This window comes from Malurus melanocephalus, unplaced genomic scaffold (genome assembly GCF_030028575.1).
Source record: "Malurus melanocephalus ecotype Western Australia unplaced genomic scaffold, MMel_1.1 scaffold_66, whole genome shotgun sequence".
In the NCBI taxonomy this organism is placed as follows: domain Eukaryota; kingdom Metazoa; phylum Chordata; class Aves; order Passeriformes; family Maluridae; genus Malurus; species Malurus melanocephalus.
In genome coordinates, this window is record NW_026623298.1 from 132,193 (window position 1) to 154,342 (window position 22,150).

Sequence of the window (22,150 nt, forward strand, 5' to 3'; positions counted from 1 at the left end):
CCTCTATCATCACATGAAGAGCTTAAAAGAAACAAGAAGAAATTCTGACCTCTAGGACAAACTGCCGACTGCCTCTTACACAGGACTGCATCCTCCCCTTGCTCGCTCCCTCCCTCTTCTGTACACATTAGCCCTTTCCACATAAAAGAGGTAGTGATTTCCCATTCTGATTTTTGCAGCAATATGGTCCTCATTTATCTGCTTTATCACATAGATGTGTTAATGGATTTCCTGATCATAAAAAGTTGAAGCTCTAAGGCTTGAATGCAAACTCTGAGACAAGGGCAATGTATCYACATGTACATCCCGCTGACATTGCTGATGGGAAAGGACCTATAAAATGGAGTTTTTAAGAACCGCCAGAGTACACAATTTTCTACATGCACAGACTCAATTTAACAAAATTTCTTACAGTAGATGCCTGACTTGGGCCCTATGGTTGCCTTTCCCATTACCTGGAGAAACTCCAAAAATGCTCCTTTGAACATAGACACAGGCAGGCATGATACATGTGCAAATACAGCCTTAGTCTCTAGAAAGCACACCTTTATTCCTCCTGAGGATATTCTGATTAAACAAAACCTCCCTTGATTCAATATTATCAAGGTACTTTTAGCACAAAAATATATATTGCCTAGYTCACATCACTCTGAAACATACACATCAGCCAGAAAAGGACACACATTTTTAATTCTGTCCCAAAATAARCAAAGCTCTATTTAGTCCTTTGTCTGGCACATGAATGAAAAAATTCTTCATTTCTTTAATATCTATATAACTATAGAGAAAATATTTATATACATAATATAGCATATTTACATGTCTGTAACACAGGAAAGAGACATACTTTCAGGATGAAAAGTCAATTCTCATGTGAGAGATATGTTAACTTGTCTCTTATTCCACCCCAGACATTATTTTTTAAAAGTTAACTAGTAAGCACAAAGTTTAGTGCTTCCTTTTTAAAATRCAGGTTCCAATTAATATTTATGGAAGATGATCCTATATGCTATCATAACTACTTAGCAAAATGAGCTGTGTATTAAACTTGTATTTCTTAACCTCGCACATCCACAATATCATATTTTAGTATACTTATTGTAGATAACAAATAACAATGAAACAAAGCTGAATGAAAGCTTAACAATTCCATTAGTTTCATACAAGACATTAATAAAAAGAAAAAATGGCCATAACAATGAAGTATGCATATTAAAAATAAATCACATTGGAGATTAAATTATCCAACTATTTATCCAATTAGAATTATCTTGCGTGGAGCAGGAAATAAAGTAAATGTSATCAAACATCATAAATAGCCTTTTTTTTTTTTTAAATCTTGCTGACAAGATAGACTTATTAATGTAGATTTTGCCATGAACTCAATACAGCTTCATAGCAAACCCAGAGCACAAATGTCACACCAGAACCTTTTACTCCTGCAGTTTTAGAAGTTTTATTCTCTTGTATGCTTCATGTAGGTAAAATCACTCTTTTCAGAAGCATTATACCTCAGAAAAACTTGTGAGTATATTTATATCTAAATAGTTTTCTGTGTCAATAGTTAAACTTCTCACCTGGTCTTTCTGAAGAGTAGATTTATTTCTTTTTCTTTTCTATTTCACAGTGCCTCAGGCACTATTTTGCCATTACTGTATTACTGTCTTGGAAAAGACCTGTTAACTCCTTCAAATCTTCAAACCTTATTCCAGAAAATATTAATTGCATGCATTGAGAGTGAGATTCATTCATTTAACTTTCTTTATGTAACTACAACTCAGTAGTCGCATGACTAAGCACTTGTAAGGTGCAATTTATCTGATCTACTTTTGCCATCTACTTTAGGACGAGATGGATCACCCCTACAACTGCCTATTGCTGTCTGTGGAGTCTAAGGTGACTCAGATGCAAATGCCAATCCTCACTGAAGTGAGGATTTAATCCAAGTGAGGGAACTGTTATAACACAACTGACCTTCCAACATGAAATGCTGAATGTTTGGTAATAATTCCCCTAATTTACTAACTGGTGTTCAGAGCATAACAACCAGTTTGTTGCCTTGTTTAGCAAATTTAACTATCACCAATTAAAGGCTAGGGAAGCCGGTATGGAGAAATTATATTCTTGGTTGACAGACAAACAATACATTTTAGCTGTAAGATGCAAGATTTTTTTTTCCCATGACAAGCAAAATTCTAGGAAAAAAGCTTACTGACCTGATTATAACAAAATGATCTGTTTCTGGTATTCTGTGTGTTCCCAAAGCACAGTTTTATGAAAGCATTCCTTTAGCTTGAAATACGATGTGCTCAACATAGCACATTTGTCCTTAAGGCTGTATGATTATGCTTTTGCAAGCACCTAGACAGCACTTTTCACCCACAGATCTCAAACAAATTTACAAAAGTAGGTATCAGTCACTGACAAGCATTTGTCTTATGTCCCATGATGTCAAACTTGCATGCACAGTCTTGTCATTAAAAGAAGTGTTATGTATCACACAATAAACACTGCCATTCTGCAAAGAATCCTTCTGGTCTGAAGTTAATGTTTATCTTATTTTCATTTTTGCAAGTGAATACTTTTAGAAAGGGAACACATCCATCCACCTAGGAATATACACATTCAGTTTACACTAAAAGAAAAATACATATTAATAATAGTATAAAAGTAAAAAAAAAAATAAAAATAAAAAAAAAAATCAGTGTTTAATCTGTTAAACAATAGAAAAATTCTTATGAACTAGTGATACTGTCATTGAACTGGAGAGAGTTTGAGAACAAGCTTGCTCTGGCTTTTTCACCCTATGATTTGGAATCTGCTCACAGTACTGCCAGCTTAACCAAAAAGGATTAACTCTCATATCCAACTGAGAACACAGATAATTCTCAGTAATTGGTAAAAAATGAAGATGAATGGGGCTGAGAGATAAGGAGCAATTAGCTCATCAGCAGTTACAGCTGTGCACTCAATCCGGATCCATCTCTTGAGTCTCGGCCCCTTTTAAAGAACCCAAGCAGAATAAGCACAGGACACCCCCTCCCAAAAAATTGCCATAYCTGCCCATCATTCCTCTATCTTCCATTTTATTTCCATGCTATACAAAGACACCTGTCATAGCATTCTGTGTAAATTACTACCTCTCCCAGGACCTGTATCTACAGCCAATCTTCTTTTACATTAAAAAAAAAAAAAAAGAAAAAAAAATCTGTCATAGCATTCTGTGTAAATTACTACCTCTCCCAGGACCTGTATCTACAGCCAATCTTCTTTTAAAAAAAAAAAAAAAAAAAAAAAAAAAAAAAAAAAAAAAATAAAAAAGGAAAAAAAAAAAAAAAAGGAAAAAAAAACCTCCAAACCCAAAACCCGGAAACTAAATGACTACTGTAGACACTTTTAAGTTCCCTGTCAATCGTTTCATTACAGCAGCATCATCTGTTTGAAAATATAAGCAATTCCCTCATCTAATTATAGGGAGGATTTGAGGTTCATTAACATTGCCAAGGCAGAGAATCAGATGTGCAACTGCAGAGCTGTGCTCAGTGGCCTGCATTCTCTGTTTCCTTTTATTTGCTTTTTCAAGGTCTCCAAGACTTTTTCCTGAAACCATAAAAGTAATTCTTTSCCTTAAAATAGACACGTGTGTTTAGAAAAAGGAAATTACTGCATTTTGTACTGTACTATTATTGGGCAAGGTCACCAGAGAAAAATAATTTCACCTAAATCATTTTATCTCTGATTCTGGATGAAAAAAAAAAAAAAAAGAATAGGATACAAGCAATCATTACTTTTGAACAACACATCACAGGAAGCCTTGTGTTTGTCTCACAATTTCAAATATTGCTAGGTAATGCAGATGAAGAGGAAACCTAACATGCCAAGAAAATCTCTTAATTTTCAACACATTTTGTGGTTGTTTATGGCTTAACATGCTAGCCAAGTGTAAAATGTTGCCTTGTATTTCCTAACTGTGTTTAGAAACTAAAAACACCAAAGTCTTCATGATTGCTTCACTTCCTTAAAGAAATAATAGCATTTTTTTTGTATGAATGTGGTTTAAACAATGACATTTTCTTGGGACATCTGTTTTGAGATTGCATTTTGAATAGATATGAACTCATTTCCTACTAAGCAAGTAATTTACTATTGTTGATAGTTGTTTACAAGTTTTATGAGTCATATTTTAGCAAGTGGCAAAGGTCTTAACAAATCCTTTGAGTATTCCCTAAAGTGTATGCATAGTGTTTTCATTTTATAAAATGTTCGGGAAGCAAAAGTATACGGACTGTTCTTCACTTCCTACCAAGTTATAGATAGCAAACTCTACCTCACAGAAATAGCTTTAAAAAGGTATTTATTTTCAAAGGCTTTTATCTTTTGCTACTGCAGGTTAATGAAGTAGGACAGCAGGGCAGTAAGTACTTAAGCAGCAAGGAAACAATTGAGATGCTTTACCAATCCATTGCTTCAGAGCATCATATGGTAAACATACAAATGGTCCTAATATTACACTAAAATGTTAATMTGACAAAGAGTAGAACCTCACCAGTGAAATTTAAAATTTGACCTTGCCACTCTCTTTCTTTTCATCCTGCAATTAATTAAAAAAAAAAAAAAAAATCCAACAAAAAAATAAACCACTAACACACAGCATAATCTTTCTTTTTCTTTTGCTGCCCCACAGAACTCATTTTTTAAACAAAACCCCAATAATTTATCTACCTTGTGTGTTGTATGCAGAATTGCCACTAAAAAGAACCCAGGACATTTTTCCTTCTTATCTGCAATGTAGCTCATATCAGCCAAGCTGTCACAAGACAGTACTTGATATAAACAAGAGATTGCAAAGACATCTCAGTAATCAATATTAGGATGGCTACAGTATGGAAGCCCCAACCACTGCATATCATTTGTCTCAGCATCTATTTCTATGACCAAATGAAGCATTAATTCAAATCATAAATCTATGGTGATTTAAATCTGGGAATGAGCACCTGCCTGCTTTAATGATTTATTTTGTACATTTCAGTAAGCAGGAGATTTGTCCATATGAACTGACAGGTCACCTTCAGATGCCAGTAGCAGACTGTTTATCACCATGCAGACTAGCATCTCATCTTAGCAAGTAAATATTAAACTAAAAGAATCCAATTGATTGTGGATGGGGGAGAAAGGCGTTGCAGCCATATATTTTACTCAGTGTGCTAATACCTCACTCTGATTCCTCTGTAATTTCTTTTTTTTTTTTTTTTTCACCCCTTCTAAAATGATAATTCTGGTGGGAGGATGCAAGCTCAAGGTTACCAGCAAAACTGAGGGATATAAAATAATTACTTACTAGTATCATTAGCTTCCTTTAACTCCCTTCACTCACTAACCTTTTGGCCATTGCTTCAAAGGACCAAGTTAATAAAATTGTGTAGTGCTCTGTATAATTATACAACATTTGACTACAAAAATTACTTYTGTAATTTGCATTAAACATTTGATTAAAACCAAAAAGCAAGACAATTCAGAAGTAAACCTGACAAGTAAACAAGATAAGATAAATAAAATAAGACTCCTTATTTTATTATTATGCTTTTATTTAGGCACTGGTGCACAGGATGCACAGGATGATCGATCCACGCACACCATAATGCCTGCTACATATGGCTGAGACATATCAGTTAAGCTTTTAGCCTTTTAGGTTGGATCATTTGTTCCTTTTCAGTTTGGTCAGGTRCATAACCTAATTTAAAATGTAAACTAAAATCAGGTTGTTTGCTTTTGTTTTATTCTTTCCTTCTGTCAACATTCAGTAATGTAATATTTCATATTCTTGCCTAGCAARCCACAATTTAAAACATTCATGGTATACGGACTTGATAATATTTATCTGAAAATACATAAACAAACATCTGAAAAAAATGGAGAAGAATACACACCTAGTACAAAGCAACACCTTTGAAATATGAGTTCTTGTCAAGCTAATACAGTGTGCTAATTTTAAAAAATGCAACTAATAAACAAAGAACTTAACTCTTGATGAACCCAATAATTCCCTGACATTACAGCAGTAGGAATCACTTCTCTGATTCCGTATGCATGACCCAACACTGGAACTAGACAGGGTTCACTATAAAAGAAACAAATAATAGCAAACTATTTTTGAGAAATCCTCTGTATGACGGGTGTAGCTCACGACAGGGTGCACAGACAAGCAAACTGTATTTTCAGAACCATTCCTCAAGGAATGGAGACAAGTGCAAAGTTATTCACTCTACTCAGAAGAGCCATTTTTTCTGAACAAAATTAACTCAATTCTTCATTCAGTTAAATTGGGAAATTAACTCAAGCTAACAAGTAAGTTAAGTGGCTGAGAGGAAATTTTGACAATGACAATAAATAATCCTGCTCCGATAACTTTGCCTTACTAAAATAGCTAGAATATATTTTCTTAAATAGGGAAAATGATTAGGCTGTGTAAGAGCATATTAGTTATCTAAATTGTGCCTCATGGAATGATTTCAAAATAGATAGTTTTCTTTTTTATTCGGAGGAAGTTCAGAAGTTCCTTTTATCCACTCTTCTATAAACACTTGTGTGGTTTAGATGTTGATTACCTGTTAACTTTTCCATCTCCACGGATGCACATGTGATTTCTCACTAGAACTGCCAAGCAGAATAGCAGCTCCACAAACCAGTATGTGAATGTTTTATTTCACATCATGCATTCACCTAAGCCTAAAAATCTAAACTAGCTTCCAGTTCTAGCACACACTCTTTATCTTCTCAGTTTGCATTTACACTTTTCACCCTTTCTCATCACTTCACTTTTCTCCCAGCGCACTAGAGGCCACATGGTCCCTCCACTCCATGTGTACCTATCTCCTGCTCCCAGATTTCAGACACCTGCTCTCTACCCTCTCTTGTTTCCTCTCCAAGAGAACAATCTTTACACTAGTAYTCGAGTGACTGCATATTTGTATCTGAGTACTCACACACAATTTAAGACTATTWTCTTCACCATCAGAGAGGCATTTTTAAAGACTTTATTTAAAAGGAAAATAAAACCAATCACATGAACTCCTTATGCAGTAAAGCATWTGTACTGTTGTTATTTATAATAGCATGTGCCTAGGTGAACCTGTTCTTTGAACTGCAATTCATATTATTTCTAAATAATACCCTATCAATGCCTACTGAACTGCACAGAAACACTGYTCACGATCACATATTTATTTAAGGCCAGTACATGCTCTCTAAGATTCATTCCAAATGCATTTAGAAGATGAAAAATGAAAAACAAAAATAAATAAAGCAGACAAAGGGCCAAAACAAAAACAAAAAAGCCTATCTGAAGCCATTTTATTCCASTATACACCAATCTTCCCTGCAGTCTTCTGAACGTACCTCTGTCATTGAATTTCTGTTGCTGAGTTAATACTGTCTCAACATGATAAAAGGATCCAATACAATGAAATGGCATAACAAAACATTTTACAGCAGAGACACACAGATGATTAAAGATTTAATCAACAACAACAAAAAGTTATGCTAGCTTTGAAGTATGCTTTAGCAAAACAAATTGTCCAAACAAATGAATAAAGTACACTGAAACAATTCTTTTTTGAGAAAGAACAAGAGYTGCTGATGGCTGTTTAAGAAATGGAAAAAAATGTTAACTACATTTTAAGAACGTGTTTATTAAAGTAAAATATGATAGGAACTGCAGAGCATGGCAAAATTTATTGTGTATGTATGTTTTCCTTTTGTCACAGGGCACATGAAAGTATGAAATATTTTGCTTTCAAGCTTGTGTTCTGAATTACCTAAAGTCGATACCCAGCACACTGAGCAGGAGACATTGTTAAATTTCACTTTGACACCATCATCTGTCACTCCACCTGTACTTTGAAAAATGAACTCTAAGCAATCAAACCACTTTCTTTCATGAAAAATATTAACTGGAGTCTGCAAAAGTAGCCTGTGAAGAAAAGAATGTTTTTGTAATAGTAACAACACTGAATGCTGGTGTAAAGGTCAGATACCAAATAAAACTAAAAACATTAAGAAAAGGAAAATAAATATGCAACCTTTTACACTAAATCAAGRACTTCAGAAGGAAGTTCAGAAAGATCACCATTTGATTAAAATACCCCAGTATTATGGACATATAACAATGCTGTGTCTGAAACTTACCAACACTTGAATTCAGATCTCCATTTTCAGARTCTGCTCCATGCTGGTTATTATTTGCATGATAGTTGGACATAGCTTCCAATTTGATTTTTTTCACTTTCATTGCTTCTGCTATGGCAGCATTGGTGGCAGCTGCTGCTGCTGCAGCTGCTGCTGTCAGACCTGCAAAGAAGTATGAAAAAATTTAATATTCATTATTCTATGAGTCTCCATTATTGTAGGGACTGTTATTCCTTCATGCTTGTTTCATAAAAACACTGCAGAGTATTATTTCTCGTGTATTTGAAAACTATCAACTTTTTCAAGTAAAATGTTTCACAYCATATTTAGAGAATTACTCCTATACATCGATCTAAACTTTAAGTGCATTCACAATACAATCAAAACTAGCTGTAGCTATAAATACATGCAGCCAAAAATCTAATTTGGCTGCAAAATGGCATCCTGAGTGTCTGACTATGGAGAGGTGAACATGTACGTAACTGTACTAAGAAACAAAGAACCACTTTAGATCTCTAATGTTTGACATGTTAAAGAAAATAGAAAAAACTGGTCTATAATTTCTATTTATGAGTAACAGATGACAGAACTGAGACATTTCTCATTTCATACACAACAGCAAAGAGATGTAGTTGTTCTAGGAAGCATCTCTAGAAGAAAGTAATGGAAAACGTTGGTAAAATACTTTATTTTGCTCTCCCCAGACTTGAAGGCATTAAGGTGCTTATCAGTGAGAAAAGGAATTATTAACCCATTTAATACCAATCCCAAAGCCACCTGTGGGCAAGTCAGTGCTCTTCCAATCAAATCAAGTTTCTGCCATCCAGCCATTTACAACAATGTTCTACAAACCCAGGAAATTTTTTGTCAAGAGCAATTGGAGAACCGGTCCAGTAATACCTTCAAAACTCAAAATTAGATACAGCCTTTAATCAAAGTCATAAGCATCAGTTTTTGCCTTCTTCCCTGAGGTAGGGCAATTATTCTGTGGTCCCCAAGGCCTGTTGCTGCCCCACCCAGACCCTCTGCCCCAGCCTGGGTGACAGCAGAGAGAAGCCAGTGTCAAAACTGCACAAGAGCTGCCTCCCCCACATGACTGATGCAGGGGACAGAGGTGGAAATGACTGAGAACTAATGTAAGAAATAAAAGAGAAAGCAATAAAGCCGGTGAGTTTAATGCAAAGATGCACTCTCGGCCCTCCACCTGTGATGCCGCAAGAAGAGACCCTCAGTCATTTTGAATCAAGATTCTTGCTCTGTGGAGAAGGCTTGAAAAACTCCATGTAATTAGTTTAAAGGTGCCTGCTCATCTGATTTTCAGCTACTCTGAGAGGTGTGAAGTGTCTTATGGATCTCAAGAGAATCTAACTCCACAATTTACTATTCTAGTGGGCCAAGGCTGCTGTCTAGCATAGGAAGAGTGCAATTTAGCAGGAAAGATCAAATTAGTAAATAATCTCAGGTTGTTGAGGTAAATATTGCTATCACTATTGCTTCCCAGGGTCTCTTGTTGTCTCCTTTGACTCCTTATATGGAAAACAAGTTCACTTTTGCCATGTTTTTGGCTAGTGATGGGGAGGGACAGACGGCAAAGTCCAGGAGGGAAAAAGCAGAAGGTGAGCAGACATCAAGAAATCTATGAGGTGGCATAAGAGGTGCCTTTGAATATATTGTTTTTTGACAAAGGTTGTTTTTCCTTATTTCTTTGCATGACCACATAAAGATTAGCAAACGGTTTCAGCCTCCTGACCCTCCTCGCAGGATGACTTCTAACACCTCCAAGCATAATGAGAATTACTGACCAAGTGATAATTACAGATCAATATTCTTAAGAAAAGTGCTGCTTCAGGTAGAAGATGTACCAAAAGCCAAGAATAGATCAGAAGGTGGATAAATATGAGGATTTACTTTATTTTAGCTTCTGCTACTATTACAAATTGTGCATGTTCTGATTTTAAAAAGGTATTGACAATAACATGGATTGTTTCCAATTATATTTTTACCTTAGAGGAAGGATATGAAGCCATACATTATTCAAATTTGGTTACAGTCCCTAAATTTGGCCACAGAAAAAGGGATGATGCACCTCTGAACTTTGGTTTGCATCCGGTGCTCATTACAAAACACAATAACCTATACTTCCTTTTTTAATATATGTATACATCACTGAAAGAATTTCTAAAGAACAATCTTTTGGAGGAATATTCCARTACATTATATCCAATGACTAAAACAGCAGGCCCCAAATTTTTGGTTGTGACTACACTTCTACACTTCTGGAAGTTTTTAAGTGCTTCCAAGTATTGGGGTAAATTACATAGTAAACAGATGATGGACAAAGGACTTGAGAGCCCACCTGTAATTATTATGTTTCACTGGGATAATGATCGGGATGCAGAACTCCTCAAACAAAAACTCTCTTTTGCTACAAAATGTGAAAAAAAAAAGAAAGAAAAAAAAAAAAAAACGGGATGCAGAACTCCTCAAACAAAAACTCTCTTTTGCTACAAAATGTGAAAAAAAAAAGAAAGAAAAAAAAAAAGTAAAAGGTATGCTTAGTGCTTCTCTTTGGATAGGGAATAAACTAGGGAAAAACTAAAATACAAATTGCTTACTTATGTAGTATGATTTTAGCAAAGTAATGCTTGTGGTAATAAGTGATAATTTGAAAAAGCAGAAATTAAACTAATAATTCATTGCCTTCTCTTATATAACCACAGAAGTGATTGAAATTATTACTTTGCTATGCAGCAATTAATGGGAACCATACAAATCTGAAATGTGCATCTCGTATAAGCACTGGTGTAAGTTAGGGGGGAAATGTAAGGCATAACACCCAGAATTCTGACTCTGTGCTGTTCCTCACAGCAGTTCCAGMTTACAGCAAGCACATTTTCTCCTTCACTGCTACTTTTTCCTATCACCTGACTGTGACGATATAGGAAAGCAAAAGTCAAGGAAGGCCCAAAGCCAGTTATCAGGGCCACTTGCTTTAGAATCAGTGGGGCACTGTGGTGTACTGGGGTGTGGTACAACCCAAAGATTTAGCACAGGGCCCACTTTCTCTTTCTTTTCTCCCTACTATAGGCAGCCACATATGTTATAAGCAGAAGAAGTTAATGCACTRCTATATATCTATATGCATATTTTAAAATACTAAGTTTTAAAGTCCCAYTATGGGCATATACCCAGGGAAATACTTGGAATTTTTTTTAAGTTTATTGTTTGAAAAAGTCTTTTGATGTAAACATGATTTCATATCAATTTACTCTCATATTAAGTAGCCAAGGAATTTCCAATGTTCACACTTCATTACAGAAATGATATATCTAAAAATGAGACAACCAAATGTAACCCATAAAGGCAACCGAAATGAAAGAAATAAGGATCACACCAAATAGCCACATAGGTATATTTTATTCTTTACAAATATTTATTTGAGCAGTTAAAAAGTATCCTGGCCAAAATATTCAATGGATTAAAGTCAATGGTAGCTGTCATTAATATTCTGAAATTGATAAGTTGTTTATGTCTGGCATTCTTCCTGCTGATTATGCAGTGAGACAGGCAGCTTTATAAATATCTCATCACTCCATCGTCACACAAATTTCATCGACAGTGCTCATGCACAGCTATTAGCAATATGAATCTAACCATTACAAGAGGAATGAAAATCGAACATGTGGCATTAATACGCAGTCCTGGTTCCTAACCATCTGATAGGCAGATGGTGTAAAGCGGATTCTCCAGCTGAAATGAAGGGGCACATCATTTAAAACCTTGTTTGCATTCTAACTGATATCAGTGCCATATTGATATACATGATACATCATGGCAGTATTTGAACAATCTAGTTTGTTTCAGTCATAAATGTTTACAGCCTTGTTTTTTATCTTTAGAAGCATGTTCTGAAGAGCGTATTTTTAATTTATGAAACCTATTGTTTACTTCTGTTGAACCAGAAGATTAGCAAAGAGCAGGAATATTAAATTACCACAACCGCAGCAGTATAACTAAGATGGATGAATAAAGTATGGTTTTTCAATAAAAGATGTTAGTAAAGGAATTAAAAAATTAGCCTAGACATTTTATGCATTAAATACATTTATTCATTTAAACCTTACAGCTTTTTTCCCATGTGACATACTTAGAACTTTAATGCTTTATAAAGCCATTCATTTAAATCTCTTACTGCGTGCAATTAATCTTGTCCAACAATTTAATTCAAAAAGCAAAACATCAGAAAGTAAAGTTCGATTCAACCATCACGCTTCTGAAGTAATCTCCGTATCGCTGACAGTTCCTATAGACTCATCAGCAAAAGTCTGTTCAAGGTGTCTTGCAGGAGCTGTATGAATTTGAATTACAGCTCAATTGAACTCTCGCCAAGCCTTAGGAGGAACTCAGGAACAAGAAGCAGAACACCAAAAGAGAGCGCAAAGGATCCTTTCCTACTAAGACCTTCTCTCTTCTGTCACTAGATTACTTTGGCCTGTTGGGTGTGTTTGTAGCTGTTAATTATGTTAATAAAGTTGCAGCCTGCTGTCTCTGCCAAATATAATCATAAGCTTTCTCCTGCCAAGTCCTAGTCTAATTTACACCCGTGCAACTCGACTGAAGTCAGAATTTCGTGGGTGAGAATGAGACCAGAAGTATGCCCAGTATGTGTGGTCTCTAACGCTGAAAAATGAGTGAACGAAACAGAAAACAATGACAAAAAAACCACAGCATCTTCAGAAAACAATTTTGTTTTAAAAGCAGAGTCCCTGAGAGAGCTGTCATATATCATGGCAGATTTTTGAAATGTATACGAATTACTGGTGGGCACTAAATCACATCCCTGCCTGCCTTAAGAGAAAGGTCTTAAAACTTTCAGTTTTGATGGTGTGAGCAGCTTACAACACAACGTATTTGTGAAGCAAAATAGGAAAGGACCTGTGAGTGTAACTTTTTCAGCCTTGAATATGACTCAAAACACACATTTTTTAATTGTATGCCTAAACTTCATCCTGGGACAAATTACAAAATTATTTAAATGATTGACCTTAATTCACTTTTTACTCTCTTCATATAATTATGCCTAAGATAGGAATTCCAATAAATAATTAATAATTCCCTTAATGCAACTATTAGCTTACTTTATATTTTATTTATATATATAGGGGTACTTAGAAAATTCAGTAATATGTATGTATTTACACAACCTCCTCATTTAGGACTTCAACAACATTTTCAGGAAACTTTACCTTTGTCATCACAGAGCAGGCAGAAAAGCAAAATATGACTGTCAGCAGTGTGTTTCATTTAATTTCATTTATTTGCTGGAAACTTMATTCTGCAGAAATGCTTTACTCACTGCATGGGAGGAGGTCCAAATCTCATCTCAATTCTGAAAGAACTCCTTTCATTATTTCAAATTAATGCTTAATCCTTTTTCTTCTAGTTTATTTCAATGGTACTGRGATGAAAATAATTCAAGCCCTTTCTTGATTTAATACCAGATTTCATATTGTGGTTCTTACTTGGGCAGAATTYCTACTAACATCTGAAAAAAGTCTGCCTGAGAAAGAAAGGCAGGGTTACCTCCTAGGATTTGACCCCGATCATTGTAGGTTATTGCACTGGTTTCATGGGTTTCAGCAGTTCAGGTACAAGATTTTGGTAGCTTATTACGTTCTGCCTAGTTATTTCGAACGAAATAGGATCCTAACCTTAGTCTCTGATCTAATGAGTGTTTTATATAGTGTGATACATAAAACAAGAAGGGGAAAGCAATCTGCAGGAGGACAGAGGTCTGATTACATAGACTGGATTGCAGAAAGGAGAACTTCAGACTACACCATAATGTTCTGTTAAAATATACTGAGTTTCACTAGAAGAATTCTTTATGTATCATGTAGGTCTGGAATCTCAGTTATCTAGAATCCTCATTTCTGTTAAGCTGTCTGGATTGATCCAACACAACAAGCTTGGTATACCCTAAATATTTCATTACCTGTTATTCTGGGATAATTGAAAAAATTCTGGTCTGGTCCCCCTAGCTGTATTTGCCTGATCAGCTAGARTGGTTCAGCATAAACTGCTCATCCAGATAAAGGGCTATTATTAAAAGTGTCATATTGATGGAAAAAAATAAAAATAGTAAAATAACTGCACTTTACATATTGTTTAAGCAGTAATACTTAGGGAAAAAATAATCCATGGTTTAGACTGATGCAACTAAACTGAAACTGACAATCTTGCACKGGGAGAAAACCAGTGTATGTGAAGCTCAAACCATCTGTTGTTCATCAGTCTAATCAGACCTTTTTCCTGAAACTACTCCTAACTTGCAATATGAATTTGGAGGCCTGGGTACAGCATTTAAAATAAACAAGCAAAAGACCTAAATTTCCACAGCAGTCTTCAAACCTAAAAATCTTTCTRCTTAATATGTTCCTCCACAATTAAGAATACAGTTGCAAAAATAAAACATTGATGCAGAAAACAGCAGAGTCCTCTTGTTTCATTAAGACTTCATTTTTTAAATATATCTACTAGCAGGTTCAATGATGCTTAAACAAATGTGTAAGTGGAATTATTTTATCACTAATATTTACCATTTATGGAACTGGCTGATTTACATTCCATGAAGTTATTCTTTCTAGTGGATTTATTCCTGTGTACTAAAGAGTAAAAAGTGAAATCACAAAGTGCATTTCAAATACCACAACAAATTACTAACGGTTACAGCTTCATGGGGTTTTGTAATCTATGAATTTATTTTTGGCTTGGTGCAATTGTGACAGAATTAAACAATGTATGTTGCATAACTGCCTGGTTATACTGCAGTTTTCAGCAACAGTTTAAAATCCTACTGGAATGCACACAGCAACAATACAATACAATTAAGRGAGAACATTCTTTCTTAAACAACAGTCATCTTTTCAAAAGCAATAGATTCTCAGTTCTCATTCACTCTGTTGCATTATTCATTTCATGTGCAACCTCATGCTGGACCATAAATTGTTACTTTATCTAATCAAAGGCGACTTAACTCCAGAGAAGGTCAAAGGTTTAATTTTGTGAAGTATTATCTTACACTATGAGTTTAACGGAAAAATAGAAGAAGAAAAACAGCCAAGAAACTGGTAATAAATGAACCTTTATTGCCTCAGGCATTGGCCTAGTTAATAAACTTTCATTGAAGGTTTCTTTCAACTGTTATGGACAATGAGGTAAAAAAAAAAATCTTAAATTACAGCCATGTGTGACTTTTAAAGGAGGCATTCTTTTTTATCTCAACCTCCCCAGCTTAGGAAAAAGACAAAGAGATTGTCTTCAAWTTCTTAACCAAAAATGTATGCTTCTAAACAGATGAAAAAGTGCAGATCAAGCCTTTTAAAAGCAGAGGTCAGCTTTGAACAATATAAAAAAATACTTTTCCTTAAGTGTCAAATCCTGATCCACAATCTCTTTAACTGAATAGCATGCAGTTCCAAAAAAGAAAAAAAAAAGTGGGAAGGCAAAACATATATATACTAACAATATATTATGCTAACAATGATGGTTGGTTCCTGAAAGACTTTCTGTTTTACATTTGCATTGCTGGAGTGAAATAATGGCTCTTCTTTAATAGAATGACTTATTATGGGAACAACTTCCCTGCACTTTTTACAAACAGAAGTTCTTTTCTTCTTTTTGTGTGCATTATCTCACAATACCATTCTTGCTATTAGGAGAAATTAAAAGGTTTAACATAATGACAGTTACTGGTGCTTATTGGTGCTCTGTGAATTTTCTTCATTTAGTGTTCTTAGATTTTACTAACTGCAATGTCTTTTATTGACATACTCTTTGGGACCAGTTTAGAGATTTGTATTAGAATTTAAGTTATACAGTCAAAAACAATAAGACCAGCAGTATTTAAAAAAAAAACCTTAGCCTTTAACTTTAGTCCAATTTAAAACTAGATGGACACAACTAATTAATTGAAACAGTGCTACAATTCAAAAATACTGAAAAGACGTGTTCATGCTTGTAACAGCAGTAATGTAGCTAAATACTCATAATCTTTCAACCAGCAGGAGCTTTTGTAGTTTTTTTTTTTTTTTTTTTTATAAACCTAATCCACAGCTTGACACAGATCCTGGGGTAATGGCACACAGTTCTTTGATTAAACTAATATCTAAACACTGCTGAGGCAGTCTGATGGCCTCGTGGAAATATGTCTCCCTAAAACTTCCAAGCTCAGCCTTGCAAACAAAACTGCCAAATTCTTTCCCATAGACTCACTGTAGTCCACATGCCCAATCATGTGAGTCAAGTTTAACTTATTCATGTGTGCAAGTATTTGTGGCACCAGAACGAATTCAGAACAAAACGAGATTTTAGCTGTGCAAAAATTGACCAAAATGGTGCAATTTCAGCTTTGATAGCCTTCTGGTGGGATGGATGTGCCCCCAGAGGGTTCTGTTCTCTGCATTGCATCCACACACTGGAGAAACGGCCCACTAATATTTAGTTGATGTGTTATCAAAGCCTTTGTGGCCTTTATTGCTCTGGTCCTAAAGCAACAGTTTCGCCCAAAGAAAGAACGATTAGATTCTCACTTCTGGTGCACAAGAATAGTCAGCTACAGACTTATTTCAGGCTCCTGCTATGCCCAGAAAATGAAAATAGCATTATTCCTAGTCATGAAAAGAGAAGGCAAAGAATTCAGGACTTTAGCTAAGATGAAATATTATCACAGCTGCTGATTAGGGCAGTAGACCTTCAGTAAACTTCTAAAATATGAGCTACTGYTTCAAGATGCTTCAAATAAAGTTTCCACTGGACTATAATAAAGTAAAAATATACTACCCATATTAAAAAACCCCTAAAATGTCTTTAAAGAACAACTTTGATCTTGTTTTGTTGTATTTAGCTCTAAAGTAGATATTGCCCCCAAAAAGAAACCCTTATAATACAATATACATTAACAAATTCTGTAACTGTTTTTTTAATTACCTCGCTCTGTTTGCTGTGTGCAAAGCAGGTTGTGCCAAGCATTAAAAAGACAAAAGTCAATATAACAGTGGAAGAAAGTCCCAGACATCCACTGGTTCTTTCAAGACATATATACCCTTGTTTTAACACAGCAAGTTGAGCARGAGAATTTTCACATTTCTGAATGCAAAGAATTCACCTGTAAGGGTCAGGAGACTCCTCTCTCCTTCTTCATTCTTTTATTCACTAGCAGTGTTGTAACTTCAATAGCTGCACTGTGGCTTTGGGGCTCTCTTTTTTTTTTTCTTTTCTTTTTTAAGTTTTTGTCAGATCCATTATGCATTACTCTGTGCCAGAGGCAAGGCATGGGGCTAAATGTACTGCTACAGYACAGTGATAGCAGAATTTGTACTGTGATGCAGAACTGTGATACTGTACAAAGTAGCTGTGATAATGACTCACAGGTAACACTGTGTAGTCCCTTTTTCAGATGAAAAGGCAGTCAATTGTCATAGACAGCCCTCTCTGACTTTTATGCTCTACTTGGTGCACAAAGTAACAGAATGCTAAATCCCACAGGGAGCACCCTGGGTGCTGACCAAGCCTTAGGTGAATGTTTTTTGGTGGCCTGTCCCATTTGAAGACACGGTCTTCAATATAAATGATGGCACAATATAAATGATGGCACCACTTTTCAATATAAATGATGGCGCAGTACAAACAAGGAGCACGATGTGCGCTTGTGTTGTGGCCCAGCACTTTATCAAAGCACAGATATTAGGACAAATTTGTTCACTGAAAGTGGTTAAGCATTGGGGCAGGCTCCCCAGGTAGGTGGTGGAGTCGCTGTCCCTGGAAGTGTTCAAAAAGTGAGTAGATGTGGAACTTTTTGATATGGTTTAGTGGGCATGGTGGTGTTTGGTCAAAGGTTGGATATGATCAACTTGGAGCTCTTTTCCAACCTTAAAAGCTAGGATTTTTTTTTTTTTTTTTTTTTTTTTTTTTTTTTTTTTTTTTTTATTCTGAGGCCAAATTATTACCTCAAATCAAGGGAATTTTTTACAGCCAGAGTGTTCAGTGATCTTCATTCAACTGAACTTTATTCAATAGAATACTTTTGTTTTGTACTTCAGAATTGCCTGTTACACAAAATTAAACATCTGAAGGCTGTTAATGATGTTAAAAGGAAAGTGTGGTATTATAACATATACTTTATTACTGTACTTGATTGTAATAGGAAAACAAATATGCAGTAGCTTTTCTACAGTTCCAACCATATTGGCATATTTGCAGCTCTATATTATAAAGAACTGGAGACCTTTGTAAATTCAGATTTACACACATGATCATATGTGTGACTCCCAAAAGGCATATTCTTTGAAGACAACAACTGATTGGTACCTCTGTCTARCATATTATGAATAAATATTCAGAGGTCATCAAATAAGCAAGCATAAGAGAGCCTCAACATTCTATTTGGCAGAAACCTGAGAAGTCCTCACGATATGCTCTGCAAAGGAGACATTATATGTTCATTGATAACAATACTTTATGAAAGAAAAGGTTTTATGTTACCATGATCCTCAACTTGGAACTGTCCACCAAATGACAAAATATGACAACAGTTACTTCACAGATTTCCACATTTTGTAGAGAGAACTACATTATAATATGCATCAGATAATTTAATTAGTCTTTTCTTCAGCCATTAATGAATARGATATCAACAGATTTGGATTTTCACAAATCTGTTACTGGAAATCACTCTTCTCCACCTTCTCAACATTCGCACAAGTGTGAGATGGGACACGTGCTTTCTAATTTSTCATCCCCCTGGGTTATGACCTTCTTTCTGATCATTGCTAAATTCCAAGTTTTAGACTTATGTGACATTCAGATTGGCAAGATGGACTACATATTTAGCACCGAGTGAGTAATAGAAATAACTGGCAAAAATTTAATTAGTGTCTGGGTAATAACTCACTATTTTTATCCCAACTACAAGTAATCTGACTTTAATCATCTACAAGATGCAACCTCAATATGTAACAATGAAAGCATCAACAGTCCAATTGAATTTTTCTTTTTTTTTTTTTTTTAATATCCATAGCCCATGTAGCGTACATGTATCTCTTTAGCATTTTCTAGATATTACTGGTCTTCAACATAGTAACTCCTAGACAAAATTTTAGTATGAATAATTGGGGAAAAGAAAATGGAACAGGATCATTTTTTTTTTTTACTTTATGTTAAAAATCAGCCCATCATTCTAATAATTTGATACTAATGTTGACCTGCAGTCACTTTGGAAGACATACAGATAACTAAGAAGACTGCAAGTATAAAACACTGGTTATAATCAATRTTTGTCACCGGATAGCCCAAAGAGCTGGTGGATATTATCCAAAGTGAAGAATGTATTAGCTCTGAATACATATCTATGCAATGCATAAAATTTACAGGAAAGAAGATGACTGGATTTCATGCAATTTCTTATATTAAGTTGCTGAGTTTCTTTAAAATTGAATTCTTAATCAGTACCTCAGACATATTAAAACACAGAAATTGCTTTTGAAAGGATGCAGACCTAYTGTCAGATTTAATTCTGTGATGCACTAACAGCCCAAAACATTACGAAAATTTTCTTCTGCCAGTGCGCTAAGAAGTTTGTGAGACATTTCTAGCATTCTCTTTGTTTGTTCCATTCTCCAATTGGTTGTATTAGTCACGTGCTGTATTTCTTTGCCAAGCTTGAAAAAGAGTAATTCCTCCATCTATCGAAACAGATTTTCTATGGTGATAACAGGCCACAGGAGAATTGTTTCATCTAAGTTGCATACTAACCATATTCGTAAGTGTATATATATATGTGTGTGTGTGTTATGCAGTGAGGTTTCATGTAATAAAGGCAGATGAATTTGGAAGGAATTCTGTCCTTCTAGCAACAATATTTAATAAGGATGGCATATCGTCTGCAGAGACATTCACATATGCACCAYGTAGCACCATGATCAAATTTCTGTGTGTAAATGCAGTTGTATTTACATTTTTCTTTCTTTGCTGTTGACATCCTGCCCTTCTCAACTACAGCTAACACATTTCAAAAGAGGCAATATTGTGTTGCTCCAACTAGCCATGTTTTTGAAGAAAAATATTTACAAGTTATTTTTTTCCACTCTCTTTTTTGTTTCTAAGAAAGCTTACTTTGCAGGAAAACTTCAGTGAATATTAGTAAAAGTTCTACTTTCACCAGGAACCGCTACCATTCAAGCATAAGTGATTGATATTCTTCATATCAAAGAGCATGAAATACAAAATTAGTTATAAAATGTTTCGGTGCATGGAAAAAAGATTGCCTGCTACAATGTTGATGATATACAGGAATTTTGGATGGATTCATATTTCCAATCTCCTAAATGAACAGTTGACATTCCTCACCAAACTAACACAACCCCAGAAATCCAACTGTATCCTGGGTTGCATCAAATGAAGCATGGCCAGCAGGYTGAGGGAAGCGATATCTCCCCTCTACTGGGTTCCTGTGAGACCCCAGCTGGAGCACCCTGTTCAGCTGGGGCCCACAACACACAAAGGACATGGCCCTGCTGGAGTGAGTCCAGAGTGGGTTTTGAAGACAATCAAGAGGGCTGGAGYMCCTCTCCTATGAAGACASGCTGAGAGAGTTGGGCTTGTTCAGCCTGGAGAAGACACCGGGGAGACCTTACAGCACCTTCCAGTAATTAAAGGGGCTAGAAGAGCTGGTTAGGACTTTTTACATGGGCATGTAGTGACAGAACAGGGGTTAATGGCWTTAAGTTGAAGAGGGTAAGTTTAGATTAGGTATTAGGAAGAAAKTTTAAACTATGAGGGTGATGGAAGAGATTGCCCAGAGGAGCTGTTCATGCCACATCCCTGGAGGTGTTCAGTGCCAGGAGGGATGGGGCTCTGAGCAACCTGGTCTGGTGGGAGGTGTCCCTGTCCATGGCAGAGKGGTTGGAACTAGATGGACTCTGAGGTCCCCTTCAAGACAAATCATTTTGTGATTCTATGAAACATCAATTTTAACAAGACAATCAAATATTTTTTACATCCAATCAACTACAGCATCAACTCACCATAATCTTAGCATTTTATAACAGAGACATTTTAATGAAAATTTTTTATTTCAAGCTGCCATATAAATAAAAAAAATAACTTCGGTCTACTTCCTAGCTCCTACCTTTGTGCTGTCTCTCCCCAAATCAATCCTTCACTGAGTGTTTCACACAAGTGTTTACTGAAGYAATTATATCTGCAGAATGCCATTAACACAGTGTACTTCACCATGTATTAGCTTACTTTTTCTCATCCTGTGTGTTCACAATGTCCAGATGCAAATTATGGAAGGTATTTTTTCTAACAGTAGGATTGTGCTTTTTGACAGATTATATGAACATTTATTTTGGCAGCTTTAGAAATGCCCCTAGGTCAGTTGCTTGGTTAGACTGYTGATGGCCTGAGTCTCCTGTTTGTCATTTTCTTATAATTTATCTTCAGTTAGTTGCAAATTCAATCCAAAAAGATCATAACCCCACACCTACAAGACCTCTWCTTAACCACATGTGCCAAACATCCCTTCTGCATAAATCCTTAGTTGGTAGCAWGAAGAATTTGAAGGGACACTGCAAGAAAGTATCTGAATAATATCTGAATTATTTTGTTCACCCTTTTAGTTAAAAATACCATCAGAAGAAAAAATTACAGGCTCTTGAATTTTAATTCTGAGATTACCAGAAGGTATCAGATGTCATCTACATTTTAATTTTATTCCCCTTTACCTATTAGATGGAGATAACACTTCCTTACTCTACAGAAGGATTATCAATACAAATCAGTAAAGAGTTGTACAAAGCTTTAAAAATAAAGTGCCAAGCATTCATTAATATTGTTATCAGCCCTTGTTCTAAATCTATAAAGTCAAAYGAAGTCCATAAAATGCAAACTAGATTTACCTAAGAAG

At 35.4% G+C, this 22,150-nt stretch overlaps 1 protein-coding gene across 1 annotated transcript in view; it reads right to left on the reverse strand.

The window, feature by feature from the left end:
- DACH1 (dachshund family transcription factor 1) overlaps positions 1-22,150 on the reverse strand; it is a gene marked incomplete at its 3' end in the record, with an annotated part of 315,599 nt that overhangs the window by 124,845 nt on the left and 168,604 nt on the right. The window contains exon 3 of the mRNA XM_057366519.1: positions 8,185-8,346. Within this exon, the coding sequence (XP_057222502.1) occupies positions 8,185-8,346 (162 nt within the window). The remainder of the gene's footprint in view (positions 1-8,184; positions 8,347-22,150) is intronic.